We start from the raw sequence: 18,837 nt of genomic DNA, 5'->3' as shown, positions 1-18,837 counted from the left end.
CATCAAGGCATTTAATTTTTAAAAGGTATTTTAGCCCTTGAGCAGCCAGTGGAAACATCTGCCCTGATCTGTGATGGTACCTCAGAGCTAAGCAGGTTACCTGCTCTGCAAAGCCCTCTGTGCACGGGGTGACCTGCAGCATCCAAGCTCAGGTGCAGGGAGTCACCCCGAGGCCAGCACAGACACAGCCTCACCCCTGCATTTCCAAAGATGTCACTAATTTAATGATATTGTCACAGTCAGACCACTAGAGCAGCAGCATCTCGGGAGGGAAGCAGACACTGACTGCAATGAACAGGAGCAGGGCAGAAACTGTCCCCACAGAAACATCTCAGGTGTGCTCAACTCAGGAAGCAGCTCCATGCTTGTTATTAGAGGTATCATCCCTGTTCCAGTCACTGTCAGTGGATTCTTGGGTGTAACCAGCAAGGTGTTGGTAGCAGGGGGGCTGCAGGGGTGGTCTCTGAAGAGGGGAGGTGCTGCCCTGTGCTGGACACAGCTCAGCCCACCAAGAGACTTTGTGGCACCTCTGAACTAACCAACAAAGCTGGTGGTGCCCCAGTGAGAGCTTCAGAAAGGGCAGAACACGCCCAACAGGCAGAAAACAAAAGTGAAACCAGCAGTGTAAGCAGAGGTGGAGAGGAGAGGAACTGCTCCAGCACCAGAGCAGCTTTGTTTCCCACAGCCCCCAGAGACAACAATGGTCTGAGCACAGCCAGGCTGGGAGGAGGCAGAGGAGGCAGGAACAAAGGAGGGAAGTGGGGGCAGGACAGGAAATCATTGTTCCAATGTGTCTTTGTTTCTCACTACCCAAACCTGTTACACCAGGCAGCAAATTCATGTGTCTCAAGCCAAGTCTGCTGAACAGTTACTGCCACAAGCAACACATCTTCCCTGGTTTCACCTCATCCCATTTGTCATCCAGTTTTCTCCTTCCCTGTCCTGTTGAGGTGGATGAGTGAGAGTGGCTGGGTGGGTGTCAAAGCCAACCCACCACAGCACACAGCTGTCCTGCCACAGGACAGTGACAGGACTTTGCCTGTTAATGCTGGTATTAAGCTCTTTTTTTTTTTTCCCCCATACTGTGTGTGGTTTCTCACAATACCTGAGTATCTTTTCTGTCCTTGTGATTTTGAGATAGGGAGCCTTGGAGAACAGATCTCTTGAGAAGTGTCCATTTTCACAGGTTGTTTCCCAGGATAATGATCCAGGATCAAGTCTAGGTCATCTTCATCAGCAAGCAGGGAAGCTTTCATGATCTGAAAAGGAAGTAAGTCAAGCCTGCAGATTCACAATCACTCTCACAGCAGCAGCTCAGTGACCTCTCTGATCCTTTTCCAACCAGGAGAACTTGTGCACGTTGCATGTGACCAAACAGGCTCGTGCCACAAACACTGAAGCAAACTCATCAGCTGATGAGAAACTTCTACAAACTGCCAGTTAAATCAGTGTCAGAGCACTTGTTAGGATGGGTGTGGAGTCCTAAAATCAGACTGTTATCTTAGATCTTCATGGAATCAAAGAATGCCAGGTTGGAAGGGACCTCAAGGATCATCTGGTCCAGCCTTTCCAGGTACTACTCTAGTTCAGATGAGGTGGCTCAGCAGCCTGTCAAGCTGAGACTTAAACTGTCTTGGCTCTATCCTCTAGTTTTTCAGCTTAAGCAGTAACTCCAGGACTACTTTTCCTCACAAGTTAAAACCACAGCAGTCCCCAGGTGTTCAAGGTACCCTCCTCCACTCACCCAACAAATAAAACCACCAAAACCTAAAGCCAAATCAAGACCAATTATTCTAGTACCTTATTTTCCACAATCTGGGCCCAAAGCTCTGTCAGGTATTGGTCTCACTTACTGCATTGCCCACACTGAAAAATCTTGGAAAATCACTTGGAAACCTGCATTTCTAGCCTTCAGATTATTCTGATTTCTGCATTGAGCTCTTACTGTCTGTAAAGGTGTAGGGCAGGAAAACATTATTGTGTTTCAGTCCTACTACAGGTGTGATGTTTCGTTTATAATAAGATGATAGAATGGGGCAGGGTTGGAAGGGACCTTTAAAGGTCAACCAGTCATGCCCCCTCTGCAGTGCCCAGGGACCTCCTTAACTACATCAGGTTGCTCAGAGCCCCATCAAGCCTGACCCATAATGTCTCCAGGGATGGGGCCTTCACCACCTCTCTAGGCAACCTGCTCCATTGCTTCACCACCCTCATTGGGAAGAACTGTTCCTGATACCCAGTCTGAATCTCCCCTGCTCTAGTTGAAGGCCATTTAAGGGCAGGTACCAAGGTGGTACCTAAGTACCCTTGGGGAGACAAACTGTGAAGTTCCTGAGTAGTTAAGTCCTCTCTCTCAGAGGGGAAAGGGCAAGACACTGACCTGCAAGACGTGGGGGTTAATGCCCAGGGTGGAGGCGATGTGAGTGGAGGCAGGCACGGCCTCCTGCTCCTCCAGCACGTTGTCTTCTCCGAGGGACTCCAGGGGAGGCTCCTGGGTGATGTCTGCCATGTCACTGTCCAGCTCCACCACTCTGCCCAGCTGCTCCACTTCGGGGGTCTGCAGACACATGCAGAGGCCAGGTCAGACAAGAACAGACTGCACAGGTTTGCAGAGGAGTGTGGAGCAGCTCCAACAATCACCTGCCAGCGAAGTGCTGCGCTCCCCGCTCTGCCAAGACTCCCCAGCAAGTGCAGAGGTGGAAAAATAAAACCCACTCCTGTTTTCTGCAGGGTTGGAAGGCAGCAGGGCAAGTGGCAGGGAAGAAGTCATGGTTTAGTCATGCCCTCCTGAAGTTCTGCCAGAAAAACTGTTCTTCAGCTTTCCATTTCTCACCTGACTGTGCATCCTGCCTCCCCCCCCCAGTCACACAAGGAGAGGTTTCTTGGGCCTCAAGTACAACCTGGGATAGTTTAGAGAACTGAACAACCAGTTTAAAAGCAGCAACTCTCCAGTACTTATGTGTGGTGCCACCAGTGTCTGATGAGCAGAGGAGTCACTGGTACCTGCTTTGCTCCCCCAGCTGTGACCTGGTACAGATTAAAAACATCAAGTTTATATTCCACAGGGAACTCATTAGAAGTTTTAAGTGGGCAGGAGTCCCTTCAAGAGCACCTCAGTCTGGGACACAGTGTGTGTGTGCATGAAGGTGTAAAATTTAAAACCAGGACACAACTGTCATTGGATGAGAAAGTTGGGTTTTTCTGCAGTGATTTTCTCCTCATCACTGGCACATCAGCAGTTTGGGAGTTGATCACAGCACTTCTCTTCCCACCTGCAGCTCAATTTCTCATCTCTACTGCAAGTCCAAGGCAGCAGGAAGAATTAATTTGAGGATTTCACTGAAGGCAAACCCAGGGCACTGCCTTTGTGATGAGCAGGAGGTGACCTCTGCACACTGGCAACTGCTTCAAACAACTTGTACTCAGGCTGCAAGCAGGGCTGGAAAACATCCAGCCAGTACAAACCAGGGGCAGAAATCAAATTAACTCTGATCACCACTGTCACAGTCTCCACTGCTGCCCAGCTGCCCATGGGGGTGACAGCACCCAGCCCCCTCAGCTGCTACCAAATCATGGAGCAAACCCTCCAATTCTTTGTCCTCCACTGCCAGAAGCTGCTTGAAAGGACAAACACCCCTGCAGAATGTCATTTGGTGGTGGTTTTGGGCAGCTAAGGGGCCAGCCCCAAAGGAGCACCTGCCCAGGGGTAACGAGGTGGCCTTGAGGTCATTGCCAAGGGGCTGGAACCCCACCCCTGGGCTCCATGGGTTTTGCTCCAACCTGATCACCACCCTGAGTGTCCTGTGAGAGAGTCATGCTCTCAGCTCCCTCAGTTCCAGCAGTGCCAGTGAGGAGAGGGCTGAGGTGATGCAGGTGTGGGAGGAGGACAGGGCAGCAGGGAGCACTGGGAATGGTGCCAGGGAATGACAGAGCATCCTCAAGGGGAGCTTCTGAGCCTGTGGGGACAGCCAAGAAATGTGATGCAGGTTATCAGGTGAGGCAGATAACATGAGACTAGGGGGGTCTGGAAAGATAGAACCTCATGGCAGAGATGGCAGGAGCATCAGCTGGTGGCATCTGAGTCTGCCCCAGCATGGGGGACAGATTTACAAGTCAAAACATCATGACAAACACCAAAGTTTCTCTGCTGCCTTCATTGTGCTTTAATGCAGCCAGGCCCCTGGTGTCACCATTCCCTGTGGACCTTGAAACATCAAGAACTTCATTAATATTCAAGCTATCAAGAGAAGAAAAAAAACCCAAGTCTAGATCCTAAATACTTCCTCCAGGCTAAATACTATTTCTAGATGCTTCACACACCCAGAGGCTGGCAGGGTTTCAAGCCAAGCTGTGCTGTTTCCCAGAGGTTAAGGAAATAAAGCTGGATGGTTTTCCTGTTTTCAGGAATGAAAGTCTTTGTTGATGGTATGCAAGTCAAAGAGGTCAATGAACCAGGACAAGTTTCTGCCAAGTTCATTTGGATCCAGAAGCCAGGTCTGAATGAATGACACGTATTCCTGAAGCCTGGAGGGATCAGCTGTGCTGCCCCTTCATGTCAACAAGAAGCAGGAAGGGAAGCTGAGAGGTGCTGGATGCAGGCAGCTCTGCCAGCCACATGTCCATTAGGAAGCACTTCAGGAATCTAGGAGAGCAGGATGAACTAGGAGGATTTAATTAGCCATGGGGAGTGCTGAGCAGCAGCTTAACATGACTTGGTACTTTGCAGGTGAGCTGCTGCCACCAAAAGTCTCCTGAGCTACCCTGACCTGCAGGGACACCTAAAGCAGCAGAGCTGGAATGGCTGGGATGTTTCTACAGAGGTCCTGACTAGATGACAGACTGTCACAAGCAATTCCCAGCTGACTTGATTTTTTTTCCTCACAAAAAAGTAATTATGCTTTTGCACAAGCAGTGATGAAGCAACATCTGTGGCTTCTCCTTGGCACTAGGAACAGACCCTTGTCCAGAAGGCTACGAAGCACCCAAAGCTCATGGCCAATGAAGAGAAACTCTGCTAGAACACCTGGTTTCACTGAATCCCAGACTGGTTTGGGTCAGAGGGACCTTAAAGCTCATCCAGTCCCACCCCTGAATGGGCAGGGACACCTCCCAGCAGCCCAGGCTGCTCCAAGCCCCATCCAACCTGCCCTCCAACACCCCCAGGGATGGGGCAGCCACAGCTTCCCTGGGCAACCTGGGCCAGGCTCTCCCCACCCTCACAGCCCAGAATTTCTCCCTCCCATCTCAGCTCCAGCTCCCTCTGCCAGCTGGAAACCCTTCCCCCTGCTCCCATCCCTCCCTGCCCTTGTCCCAAGCCCCTCCCCAGCTTTCCTGGAGCCCCTTCAGGCACTGGAAGCTGCTCTCAGCTCTCCCTGGAGACCAGGCTGAAGAACCTCAGTCTAAACAAAAAAACCCCAAAACAACACAACAGCACCCATACCCCAAGACCCCCACAAACTTCACCCTATCACAGCACTGCCTCTTCAGCTGCTTTTCATGCTTTGGCTGCAGAGATGCAGAAATGAACCTTTCCTCTGCCTGGGTCACCTTCTGAAGGGTGGCCAGAGGAGCCCTGGGCCCACTGCAGGCCCCGAGATGGCCTGTCCCTGTGACTGGAGGGTCCCACAAGTCCTGCTGACACCCAGCCCCAAAAACCTCTCAGCACATCCTACCCAGCTGCTGAACACCCCCTGCACATCCCACTGCTGCAGTGCTCCTTCCACCTCTGGGAAATGGAGAACACAAAAATAAATCAATCTGCTCTGCATTTGGCTTTCTGGTTTATGACAATTTACTTCAAAAAGTGATAGAGAGTTGACAAACATTTGCCATGAATCTATTTCACCCATCAATGCCAGGATGCCTCCCAGACAGGCTGGTTTTCACCAGCAGCTCCTGCTTTAGCTTAACAATGTTCACAGTAATTACATTTGGAAAGTGCAAGTTGCAATCAGACTAACTCTAAAACCCACAAAAAAGGATTTAAAAAAAATATTAACTTAATATCAGACCTTAAGGAGTTACCAATGAACTGGATAAAATGGCCCCATCCCCAGGAGAGGCAGAGGGACCACTGAGCTTTACAAAGCTTTAGAAGCAGCTACATCCAATTCAAATACACTTAACAATCCAGCAAATAACCAGCCTTAAAAAAGTAATTTTTATAAAAATAGAGAATGTCCTTAAAATATGAAGCACACAGTCCTGCACACTAAGTGATGCTTAAATCAAACTAATGGACAAGATCATTCCCAAGGCAGGCAGCACAAGGAGTCATCACTATTTAGCATATGTTCAATATTCACAAAAACAAGGGGTGCAAAGAGGCCAAGCTCCACCTGGACCAGAATGCAAAGAAGAGTTGAAAAGCCCTCCCATCCCCACAACCCTCACTGAGAAAAGTCAAGTGTCTTAACCAAAAAAGACCATGCAGACACACATCAGGAGGCCAGAAGAGCTACTCAGTTTGTGTGCAGTTTTGCTCCTCGGTTTCCAGGCCACCTCTGACTCCAACAACCCCTCCCAGGCACCAGCTACTCCTCCCATTTCACGTTAGGAATTCGTTTTTTAGTCACTGTCCTCCTTCTACCTGGGATGGAGGGGTGGGCTTCCCGTTCAGGGTGATTTGCTGGGGCAGCAGGTGCCCTGGGGGAGGCGCTGGGGTTGTTTTTAGCTTCTTTGTGTCCACTTTGGAAGGATGCTCTTCCTCTTCCTCATCCGAATCCTGTAAGCCATACTTGGAGAAGTGTGCCACCTGTGGGAGGAGAAGGGCAAACAGGTCACATCTGGGGAGAAGCAGCTCAGGCATTTCTGAAAGGCCTCAACAATGAACAGGTGTAACTGTCCAGCTCACACAGCAGCTATGAGAGCTGGAACCAATCCAGCTTTTATAGACCAAGAACATCTGTTGCAGCTCTGGGGTTCCCAGCACAGGAAGGACAAGGAGCTGTTGGAGAGAGGCCAGAGGAGGCCCTGGAGATGCTGAGAGGGCTGGAGCAGCTCTGGAGCCAGGCTGGGAGAGTTGGGGTGTTGAGCCTGGAGAAGAGAAGGCTCCAGGGAGAGCTGAGAGCAGCTTCCAGGGCCTGAAGGGGCTCCAGGAAAGCTGGGGAGGGGCTTGGGACAAGGGCAGGGAGGGATGGGAGCAGGGGGAAGGGTTTCCAGCTGGCAGAGGGAGCTGGAGCTGAGATGGGAGGGAGAAACTCTGGGCTGTGAGGGTGGGGAGAGCCTGGCCCAGGTTGCCCAGGGAAGCTGTGGCTGCCCCATCCCTGGGGGTGTTGAAGGGCAGGTTGGATGGGGCTTGGAGCAGCCTGGGCTGCTGGGAGGTATCCCTGCCCATGCAGGAGTGGGACTGGGTGGGCTTTAAAGCTGAGCATCCCACCCAAACCACCCCATGACTCTACGCAGACCTTCAGTTTCTCACTTCTGCCCACCCTGCTGCCCCCTGGGGCAGCTCCCAGGCAGGAGAGCAGGTTACCTTGAAGACCCAGGAGCCAGTCTCGGGGCGATACTCCTTGAAGCGCGCGCCCTGCCGGCGCGACACGGCCTCCAGCCGCCCCTCGTAGTTCATCTCGGCCAGGCGCTCGGGGCTCTTGATCAGGCAGCGGGATGTTTTGTCCGTAGGCCAGACCCCATCCAGGGTCACTTCAGCTCGCCTGGTGAGGGCAGATCCAGGTGTGAGACCCCAGGGTTTTGAGGTAAATGCAAAGCACACGCGGGCACTGGGCGTCTGCGCTCAGAGCGGCTCATAAACCACATTTCTGGTTCAGAATGTGGCATTTCCCCAGGTCGGTGCTGGGTCCAGGCCTGCCTAGCATCTTCATCAGTGACCTGGATGAGGGGACAGAGTGTCCCCTCAGCAGGTTTGCTGATGATCCTGAACTGGGAGGATTTGCCCAGGGAGGTGGCAGAGTCACCATCCCTGGAAGTACTGAAAAGAAATGCTGATGCACTGCTTAGGGACAGGATTTCAGCACTGAATGGGTACATCAGGCTATGGTAGGGGGATTTAGGTTATGATTGGACTTGATGATCTTCAAGGTCCCTTCCAACCAGGATGAATTCTATGATTCTAGAACTGGCTGATCCAACAGGAGGCTGTGCAGCCATTCAGGGAGCCCTGGACAGGCCAGAGAGCTGGGCAAAGAGGAACTTCTATAGGTTCAACAAGAGTTATTCCCACACATGGGGAAGAGCAACACCAGGCACCAGGTCTGGTTAGGAGATGACCTGCTAGACAGCAGCTCCATAGAGAAGGACCTTGGAGTCCTGGTGGACAAAAAGTGATCCATGGGGCAGCAATGTGCCCTGGTGGCCAAGAAGGCAAATGCCAACCTGGGGTGCATTAAGAAGAGTGTCCAGCAGGTCAAGGTGGTTTTCCCCCCCCTCTACTCTACCCTAGTGAGGCCACATCTGGAGTGTTGTGTCCAGTTCTGGGCTCCCCAGTTCCAGAGGGATAGGGATAGACTGGAGTCCAATGGAGGCTACGAGGATGATGAAGGGACTGGAACACCTGCCTGATGAGGAGAGGCTGAGAGACCTGGGGCTGTTTAATCTGGAGAAGAAAAAGTTGAGAGGGGACCTTCCTAATGTTTATGAATATCTGAGGGGTGGGTGTCAAGAAGAGGGGCCAGTCTCTTTTCAGTGGTGCCTGTGATAGGACAAGGAGCAGGGAACACTCCCTGGAACACAGGAAGTTCCACCTCAACATGAGAAAAAATTTTACTGAGGGTGGCAGAGCCCTGGGACAGGCTGCCCAGAGAGGCTGTGGGGTCTCCTTCTCTGGAGACTTCCAAGACCCATCTGGACTCCTTCCTGTGTGACCTGGCCTAGGGGATCCTGCTCTTGCAGGGGCTTGGATCTCCAGAGGTTCCTTCCAACCCCCACCATTTGATGGCCCAGGTGCTGTGCAGTGATGCAGCCTGACTGCACACCTCTCATCCCCATCTCCTGGCAGCTGCCTGCAGTCACAGCAGATTGTCACTGCTACAAAAACCATCCCCAGGAGCCACAGCCCCTCCCAGCAGTTACCAGTTACCTGTTCAACCCTTCACCAATAGGGGGTTTCCTCTCATCATCAGGATACACAATCACTTCTTTCCTCCGGATGTGCACAATGTCATCCAGATTTAAGTTGGTGAGATTCACTTCTCCTTCAAAGTAAATCGATCCATAACCTGCAGAACAAACCAAAACATCCCAGTTTGTCCATGAAAAATGACCTGCCAGAGAAGCCACGTTCCTGCTCTGCTCCCCACCTGACCCTCCAGGATGTGCAAGTGACTCCTCCCCCGTGTGAAAACACTGAGGGTGTTTTATCAGTTTCTTTACAGCCAATTCCTTTGCTTTGTTGCCACAGCATCTGTTACCACTTGGCTGTTCATCTCGCCCACACAAGCACTACATGTTCCCCAGCCTCTCAGCACAGTTACAAACTGTTTTACAAACAGCACACACCACAGGACAGATTTTTGTGGTCAATAAAGGCAGTAAGAGCAGTTTGGGCTGAAGGCTCTTCACTCCAGCTCAGGCAGCACAGGATGGAAGCAAGGATGGTGCATCCATGCTCCAGCAAGCTTGGATTCTACAATCTTTACATTTAAGCACAGCAAGTGTCCTTTAAGAGCTACTTTTGTTCTTTTCATGCCCAAGCTTCTCAGGTCACCCCACAACCAGGGCTGTTAGAGCTGCCAGTCTGAACAATGACAGGTCTTTGATGCAAGTTGTTCCAAACCCAAGGGCACTGTTCATAATCCTACTGAGGGCAGGAAGCTCTCATTCAGGATGGCTTTATCTCACAGTCCCTCCTTGTTCTGCCCTGGTGAGGCCACATTTGGAGAACTGGGACCAGTTCTGGGCTCTCCAGTTGCTGAAGGACAAGGAAATACTGGAGAGAGCCACCAAGATGCTGAGGGATGGAACATCTGCCCTGTGCAGAAAGGCTGAGAGACCTGGGACTGTTCAGCCGGAGAGGAGGAAACTGAGGGGGGGTCTAATTTATGTCTATAAATATCTCCAGAAGGTGTCAGGAGGGGGGGACCAGTCTCTTCTCAGCAGTGCCCAGGGACAGGCCAAGGGGCCATGGGCACCAGCTGGAGCACAGGAGGGTCAGGCTGAACATGAGGAGGAACTTGTTGCCTGGGAGGGTGGCAGAGCCCTGGGCCAGGCTGCCCAGAGAGGCTGTGGAGGCTCCTTCTCTGGAGACATCCCAGCCCCTCTGGAGGTTCCTGTGGGACCTGCTGGAGGGATCCTGCTCTGGCAGGGGGTTGGTCCCCTCCAAACCCCAGCACTCTGACTCTGACATTCATGCCTTTAAGATCAGTGCCCCCAGGCAGCTGCCCAGGCTGCCCCTGCCCACCTTTGCGGCCGATGGTGAAGTCTGTCACGACGCACTCGCTCCTGTCGCTGGTCAGCCTGGCCAGCTCCTCCATGGAGGGGATGGTGTAATAACCAGCTCTTGTCAGAACAATTCCTGCAACAGGAAAAACACTGAGAACTGGGCTGACAGCAGCTCCCAACATCAGCACTTCAAGAGATCAGCTCCATTTCCTTTGCAAGCCTGGACAACAGAAGGTCCCCAAAGGAGCTGAGAACTGAGGCAACACAAGGTGGCAGAGCAACCAAACCTCCTCATCTCCACAGAGATGTTTGGGACAACGGCCACACCAGGCTCTTCCAGCCCAGCAACCTGCCAGCAGGGACGTGTGGGCAGAGAGAGAAATGCAAACACATCCAGCAGCACTTGAGAGACCCTCCCAGCTTGAGGCCCTGAGAGCTCAGGCCCCTGCTGACCATTTAACAGCCCCCAATGCTTTGTCATCTAGTCAGTTGTTGAGTCAGCTTGAAAATCCACACAAGCTTTTTGCATCTACAGCTTCTTGCCCCTGAGGCTTCTGAAGATCTTTTCTTAACGTGTCACCTGCTGGTTTCACTAGATGCCACATATTGCCTGAAAGGATCAACACATCTTCTCATCCTCTCCAGATCATTCATGAGTTTAAAAAGGGTGGCAGAGCCCTGGGCCAGGCTGCCCAGAGAGGCTGTGGAGGCTCCTTCTCTGGAGACATCCCAGCCCCTCTGGAGGTTCCTGTGGGACCTGCTGGAGGGATCCTGCTCTGGCAGGGGGTTGGTCCCCTCCAAACCCCAGCACTCTGACTCTGACATTCATGCCTTTAAGATCAGTGCCCCCAGGCAGCTGCCCAGGCTGCCCCTGCCCCCCTTTGCGGCCGATGGTGAAGTCTGTCACGACGCACTCGCTCCTGTCGCTGGTCAGCCTGGCCAGCTCCTCCATGGAGGGGATGGTGTAATAACCAGCTCTTGTCAGAACAATTCCTGCAACAGGAAAAACACTGAGAACTGGGCTGACAGCAGCTCCCAACATCAGCACTTCAAGAGATCAGCTCCATTTCCTTTGCAAGCCTGGACAACAGAAGGTCCCCAAAGGAGCTGAGAACTGAGGCAACACAAGGTGGCAGAGCAACCAAACCTCCTCATCTCCACAGCCCTCACAGAGAGTTTGGGACAACGGCCACACCAGGCTCTTCCAGCCCAGCAACCTGCCAGCAGGGACGTGTGGGCAGAGAGAGAAATGCAAACACATCCAGCAGCACTTGAGAGACCCTCCCAGCTTGAGGCCCTGAGAGCTCAGGCCCCTGCTGACCATTTAACAGCCCCCAATGCTTTGTCATCTAGTCAGTTGTTGAGTCAGCTTGAAAATCCACACAAGCTTTTTGCATCTACAGCTTCTTGCCCCTGAGGCTTCTGAAGATCTTTTCTTAACGTGTCACCTGCTGGTTTCACTAGATGCCACATATTGCCTGAAAGGATCAACACATCTTCTCATCCTCTCCAGATCATTCATGAGTTTAAAAAGACCAAACAAACAACCTAACCAGAAACCCATCCCTCTTCACCAGCTACAAAGTCTCAGCTAAGGGAAAGTTACTCAAGATCTCTCCTAATATTTCCACACTTTCTGTTTTCTAGTATGAATCCAATAGTGCATAATTGGTTTTACTCACTAGTTTTTTACCAAACCACTGAGATTTTTTCCTGGTCATTTAAAGTACTTCCAGAAAAAAAGGAAAATATATATTTTAAGATCTTATTTTTTTATCTGTAGGAAGTTGTTTTGAAACGAACTTGGGAAACCCAGAGGCATGAGGCTCTCTCTTCAACACACAGTAAAGCTTTGGGAACTGGAAAATGTAAATCTGCTCCCAGGATGTCAGCAAGAGGGTTGCAGTGACTCCACTAATGCAAAACCCAGGACATTTCAGCAAGAAAATAAAGTCTTCCCTTTCCAAGTGTTTTCCCTCCTTTTTGCTTGCAAATTGAGAATTTGGAGAATGTTGCTTTTCAGCTCTTTGGATCAAAAATGCCTCCTTCCAGTAGACACCCTGATATGACTGGAGGCCAAGGGACAATGTCACACTTAAAATACTTGACTTGCTATTTAATGTTCCATGACAAAGCAGTGACAGGATTCTGTACAGAGGTCATGGTTGGACTCAATGAACTTAAAGGTATTTCTCATCTAAATTATTGGCTTTTCACCAGAGAGGGCAGTGACACAACAAGGGGTGATGGGTTTAGACTGTAAGAGGGGAGATTTAGGTCAGACGTCAGGAAGAAATTCTTCCCCATGAGGGCAGGAAGGCACTGGAACAGGTTGCCCAGGGAAGCTGTGGCTGCCCCATCCCTGGAGGTGTTGAAGGGCAGGTTGGATGGGGCTTGTGCAGCCTGGGCTGCTGGGAGGTGTCCCTGCCCATGCAGGGGGGTTGGAACGAGATGATTTGAAGGTCCCTTCCAACCCAAACCATCCTGTGAGCCTATTCTGTAACATAAAATTGGGTCATGAAACTTAATTGCTTGTTGACTCAGCAGAAGACATTTCTGCACTAGAGAAAATCAAGATTTGTTGTCTGAAGAAGAAGAAAAAGAGAAAACACTGAGGGTGTAAAACAGCAAACGCAGTAAGAAATGGTGCCAGGAATGGTCTGGTGGGAGGTGTCCCTGCCCATGCAAGGCTAGGAACTGGATTATCTTTAAGGTCCCTCCCAACCCAAACCAGCCTGGAATTGACACATCTACAGCAGCCTCACCTGCAGGATGCAGATGATGGACAGTCTCAGGCTCCTCCTCACGCTCATCCTGAAGGGAATCATCCTGGAAGGAGGCGTCCTCGCTGCTGCCCTCCAGCCCGTTCCGCAGGGCCGCGCGCATGTTCAGCGCCGCGATGGTGTCGTCCATGCTGTTCTGGTGCCTCTGCCCCGGGTTCTCTGGGGTCTGGGGGATGGGCTTGGCAATGCGGTTGGTGTAAAACCTGGTCACCTCGTGAGGATCCTCCTCCTCCTCTCGCTCACCATCTTGCCTGTGGTTTTCCTCGGGAGGCACTGACAAAAAGAACCTGGAGAAACGAAGGATGAACTGTTCAGTTCTCAGGGCCTGTGTCAACATGGACACTCTGGTGTCTTTCCAGAGAAGGAGCAAACACCACCAGATGAACTGCAGAGCCAGCAGGCTAAGGGAAGCCATTATCCCCTTCACTCTGCCCCTGTCAGACCATTTCTGCCATTCTGCAGCTCATCTGGGGCTCCCCTACAAGGAGGAGTGGTAGGACCAGGCGAGGGCTACCCAGGTAGCCAGGGGACCAAAGCACATGGCCTGTGAGCAGAGCTGCAGGGAAATGGGCTGCTCAAGGCTGTAGAAAAGCCTTGCAAGGCAGGCTGTGGTGGCAGCCTTCCAACACCAAAACCAACACTCAGCTCTCCACTGATATGGCAGAAGGATGAGCAACAATCATCCAATTAAACCAGGGGAATCAATGAGGACAGTCCAGTGTTGGAACAGGGACCCAGAGAGGCTGCAGAATCTCTGCCCATGGAGGTTTAAGACCCAGCTGGACAAAGACCAGAACAACCAGGTCTGAATTCAGTGTTGAGGCTGCTTGAGGAACAGAGACCTCCCAAGGCCACTTCCAACTGAACGACCCAGATTTGAGGGGTACATAGTCAGGGTTTTGAGAGGAAAAAGAGGGCCTTGCAGATTCCCTGGTTTGATTTGTAGAAAACACATTATGAGACATTCGGTCAGAGGAGCTTCCTTCTGATCCCCATGTGACTGGGGAGGACTAAGCAGAGGTTCTTCTCACCTCAGGGTCAGGTTTATCACCTCCCTTTAAGAACCAGCCTTGTTTCTCACCATGGGGAATGAAGACAGATCCACAAAGTCATTTTTCTTGGAACCCCTGATTTGGGGAGGGAACAAACTGGTGTGTGAGCACAGGAAGGACACACGACCAGTTCAAGAGGAAATGACTCTCCCATTGCTTCCATGAGTCAACCTGCTTCCAAGAACAGCTGAGGCAACCCCCCTGCAAATGCCTACTGCTCTACTGGCAGTAATTCTGGGGCCAGGCAGCACCAGGCTGCACTGCTGCTCAGTGGGAACAGGCTCTGAGCCCAACTCACCGATCCCCGTCCTCGGGATACTCGGATGGAGAAGCCAGGTCTTCGTTCTCACGATTGACCAGGGAGAACAAGTTGGTGCTGTTGAGGTTCTTCAAAACCAACTTTTTGATGCTCTTCCTAAAAATTATTAAAAAAACAAACAAACACAAAACAGCAAAGAGAGACTTGGATAAATCCACTGCATAAATACATCTCTCATGCTTCATTACATGATTCTAATTTCTGTTCTTCTAATTCTATGAATCCAATTTCAAGATTCTAGGAATCCCTGTGTTTCTGGGACCAGGAAGATGCATAAGACCTGTGCTCACATTCAGGATGTAAAAGTCTTCTCTAAGACCACTTCAGTGGCCAAGATATGAAAACTTCTTTTGCAATTCCATTCAAGGCTTTGCTTTATAAGTAACGTCCAAGGAAATGGTGGAGGCACAGAATTTCTCCCTCCCATCTCAGCTCCAGCTCCCTCTGCCAGCTGGAAACCCTTCCCCCTGCTCCCATCCCTCCCTGCCCTTGTCCCAAGCCCCTCCCCAGCTTTCCTGGAGCCCCTTCAGGCACTGGAAAGCTGCTGAGGTTCCCCAAGAGCCTTCTCTTCTCCAGGCTGAACAAAATGTTTTTTAAAAGCCTGAGCTTAGAGGGACTTGCAATGACTGATGCATCTTTCCCCAAAGTTGTTTTTAACTGGTTAAATAATGTGGTTTAAAACCCCATCTGCCCTCATACCAGGTGCATTAGGCAACCTAATGACACTTCTGCTCCAGGAGCAGGAAGTGTTACATCACACAAGCTTTCCTTGTAATAATTCTTAATACCTTTACAGGAGCTTTGCTGCAATCATGGAATGACCCAATTTTACACTTTATTTGGCTGTAACAATTTCACCTGAACACAGACTTGTTTGGGTTGGAGGGACCTCAAATCCCACCCAGTGCCACCCCTGCCATGGGCAGGGACACCTCCCAGCAGCCCAGGCTGCTCCAAGCCCCATCCAACCTGCCCTTCAACACCCCCAGGGATGGGGCAGCCACAGCTTCCCTGGGCAACCTGGGCCAGGCTCTCCCCACCCTCACAGCCCAGAATTTCTCCCTCCCATCTCAGCTCCAGCTCCCTCTGCCAGCTGGAAACCCTTCCCCCTCACCCCATCCCTTGCTACCCTTGGCCAAGGCCCTTCCCCAGCTTTCCTGCAGACCCCTTTTCATCTCCTCTACAGAAGACACTTCTATTTAAATTCTCCACAAAACTTGTTGCTGCTGTTCCTATTGGAACTAGATCCCAGAACACTCCTGGAATTTGGGACAGTCTACAGGAGTTCATGGAATCTGACCAGAAGGCTCTTGCACTCCCTCTTGTCTCCCCCATCATTCCCAACCCAAACACTAACTTTGGCATGAATGCCCCGTTGGAGAGGGAGGGCTCATCATCATCAAGGCCATCGAAGAGCTGAGACTTGGCAGAGCCAGCAGACTGCAGAGCCTTGGGGCGCACTCTGGTGGCCGGACGCGGGGTCAGTTTGTAGTGGGTGGGTGTTGTTAAGGCCTTCTGAGCTGCTGGGTTTGTTGGTTTCAGCCTCTGCAACAGAAAGACACAGAATTGCAGTTTTCACACCACTTCCTCTACGGCTTTGGATCCACTTAAGGACCTTGAGCAAAGAAGCAGAGGGGGGAGCAATCAAGAAAAGCAAAGGCACGAAGCTGGATGAGAGCAGGTCATGGAAATGATGCCAAAGACCAGGAGCTTCCAGTCCCTCATGGAAGGGACATAAGGAAGCTCTGGCAAGAGCTAACCTGCCCAGGGGAGGAATAACCTCTACCCCCTGGAATCTGCCCAGAGGCAGCAGCTGCTTAAAAATCACAGAGTCATGGAATGGTCTGGGTGGGAAGGGATCTTAAAGCCCAGCCAGTCCCACCCCTACATGGGCAGGGACACCTCCCAGCAGCCCAGGCTGCTCCAAGCCCCATCCAACCTGCCCTTCAACACCCCCAGGGATGGGGCAGCCACAGCTTCCCTGGGCAACCTGGGCCAGGCTCTCCCCACCCTCACAGGTCAGAGTGTCTTCCTGATATCCAACCTAAATCTCCCTCTTCCATCTTAAAACCTTTACCCCTCATCCCATCACTACACACCCTTGTCAAGCCCCTTCCCAGCTTCCCTGTAGGCTCCTTAACACTTGAAACCTCCCTCAGCACTTAACAAAAATAAAAGTCTGAAAATTATCTGCATTTGTCTTTTTAAAACAAACCAGCAGGGTGTGGTTTGTCAGAGGCTGTCACGAGAGCTGTGGTCAGCAGAGCTGAAGCTCAGTCCTGCCCCCCTCCTAGGTGCAGAAAATCACCTATTTCTTCTCCCCTGGCAGCAGGGAGCAGAACAAGAGCCCCAAAGCCAAGGCTCTGCTGTACTCAGAAGCAGTAATTTAAACCCCAGCACCAGCAGTTTGTGTCCTGGAGAGCAGAAAAAGCCCCAGGACCAGCACGAGTACTCAGATGGCAATATATTTTGCTGCCCTCTGGCTACTGAAGTGCAGTGAGCACAAAACCAAGTCACTTCCCATCCTACCCAGCAGGAGGGCTTCAGATTCACCTGCACTTACCTCTTCTTTTTTCTTTGGGTCTGACATGGGGTTTCTGAAGAGTGGGGAATCTCCAAAGGGAGAATAAGTCAAGCTATTGAGGTGCTGCTGCAGAACAGCCTGCTGGGCAGCTGAGGCATTTGGGTCTGTCAGTGCTAGAAAAAGAACAACATTTTCCAGTTAACAGCTTTACTGTTAGCACCAAGGAAGGCAGAAAACAAATCCAATCACAGGAGCTCAAGTTCCTACACAAACTTCAGCCTTCCTCCCCCCTGCTCTTCAGGCCCCATTTCTGCAGCAGCCTGAAGGAAGGAATCCCATTCTGTCCCTTCATGAGAATGTGCAGCCACATTCAAGAGGTTTTAAGCTGTGAAGAGATGAGGGCATGGAGAGCTACACACCAGGGGAATCAGACTGGATCACCAAACCTTCAACTAACACATTTGACCTCTGAAACACCTTTTAAGGAAATCAAACAATTGAAATCTGTAACAGAAAGAGTTGATGCTCTTGCTCCAGCAATTAAACTTACCAGCCTCGAGTCCTCTCTACAACAAAAGCCTCTTAGTTTTGTCCCTCCATCTTCTAGCATTTAATTTTAATTCCTATTAAAATCCCCCAAGTGTTCACACTATGGAGTGTTTGGAGCAACCTAAAGCAGCTTAGTTCTAATTCCAAGAAAACCAGATTGAATCTGTGAGTTCCCAATAAAGGAACAGCAGCTGATGGTCAGGCAATGTCTGCAGGTACAGTGTGAGACAAGTGGGTGTTCCCAGATCAACAGCTGGTTTAACTGAGCAGATGTTAACCAGGGAGACCTGTCCCTATGCTGCCCCACTGCAGCTGTTAACTACAGAAGTGAATCCCAGACTGGTTTGGGTGGGAAGGGACCCTAAAGCCCATCCAGTGCCACCCCTGCATGGGCAGGGACACCTCCCAGCAGCCCAGGCTGCTCCAAGCCCCATCCAACCTGCCCTTCAACACCCCCAGGGATGGGGCAGCCACAGCTTCCCTGGGCAACCTGGGCCAGGCTCTCCCCACCCTCACAGCCCAGAATTTCTCCCTCTCATCTCAGCTCCAGCTCCCTCTGCCAGCTGGAAACCCTTCCCCCTGCTCCCATCCCTCCCTGCCCTTGTCCCAAGCCCCTCCCCAGCTTTCCTGGAGCCCCTTCAGGCACTGGAAGCTGCTCTAAGGTCTCCTTGGAATACTTGGATCATCTGCAGAGCTACATCAAGAGACGTCCAAGCACAAGAATCACAGAAGTATGATGGAAACAGGACAGAAATGTATAAAACCTGACTGCACCACAGAGATGAGAGAGCATTTCATCCTGAAGAGAACACAGCTCCACTCAGTCACATTCTGCCTATCACAACTAGCATATCCTTTGAGGGGTGTTCCCAGGCTCACAGAGCAGCCAGGCTGGAGGCATCTCTCAAGTCCCTCTCCCTCTCCTCCCTGGACTGAAGAAGCCAACACTGCACTTCCCTTATGGTTTCTTTTTTAAGCAGCTGCTGTCACTGCCCCAAATCCACTCATGAGAAACACGTTGCTCATCTTGAAGACAAAGCTCTAAAATAGCTGCAATTATTCCTAACATTAAGGTAGCTCCAAATTACTTCTAAAATATATATAATTAGCAGAAAACCCCCTTGATTAACACAGTCTCCACTGCTACCCAGAACAGAGGCGGCCTCAAAGTGATGTTCAAACACAGTTTTCCCTCCAAAGCATTTGGGTGGGATGTGTTCCTACATCCAGGCATGTCTGAAACAAGGGGGGAAGCAGAGCTGAGGTGGGGTCAGG

General features: G+C 51.2%; 1 protein-coding gene across 1 annotated transcript in view; it reads right to left on the bottom strand.

The window, feature by feature from the left end:
* NUP98 (nucleoporin 98kDa) overlaps positions 1–18,837 on the bottom strand; it is a 45,240-nt gene that overhangs the window by 15,303 nt on the left and 11,100 nt on the right. Inside the window, exons 12-21 of the mRNA XM_009998502.1 lie at positions 17,053–17,186; positions 15,847–16,034; positions 14,469–14,585; positions 13,101–13,405; positions 10,355–10,468; positions 9,035–9,173; positions 7,475–7,652; positions 6,590–6,754; positions 2,381–2,557; positions 1,106–1,259 (exon numbers count right to left, since the gene is read on the bottom strand). Of these exons, the coding sequence (XP_009996804.1) occupies positions 1,106–1,259; positions 2,381–2,557; positions 6,590–6,754; positions 7,475–7,652; positions 9,035–9,173; positions 10,355–10,468; positions 13,101–13,405; positions 14,469–14,585; positions 15,847–16,034; positions 17,053–17,186 (1,671 nt within the window). The remainder of the gene's footprint in view (positions 1–1,105; positions 1,260–2,380; positions 2,558–6,589; positions 6,755–7,474; positions 7,653–9,034; positions 9,174–10,354; positions 10,469–13,100; positions 13,406–14,468; positions 14,586–15,846; positions 16,035–17,052; positions 17,187–18,837) is intronic.

Source organism: Chaetura pelagica, unplaced genomic scaffold (assembly GCF_000747805.2).
Source record: "Chaetura pelagica isolate M959 unplaced genomic scaffold, ChaPel_1.0 scaffold1215, whole genome shotgun sequence".
In the NCBI taxonomy this organism is placed as follows: Eukaryota; Metazoa; Chordata; class Aves; order Apodiformes; family Apodidae; genus Chaetura; species Chaetura pelagica.
The sequence above is the reverse complement of the archived record's forward strand: the minus strand, read 5'-3'. Positions and strand labels throughout refer to the sequence as shown.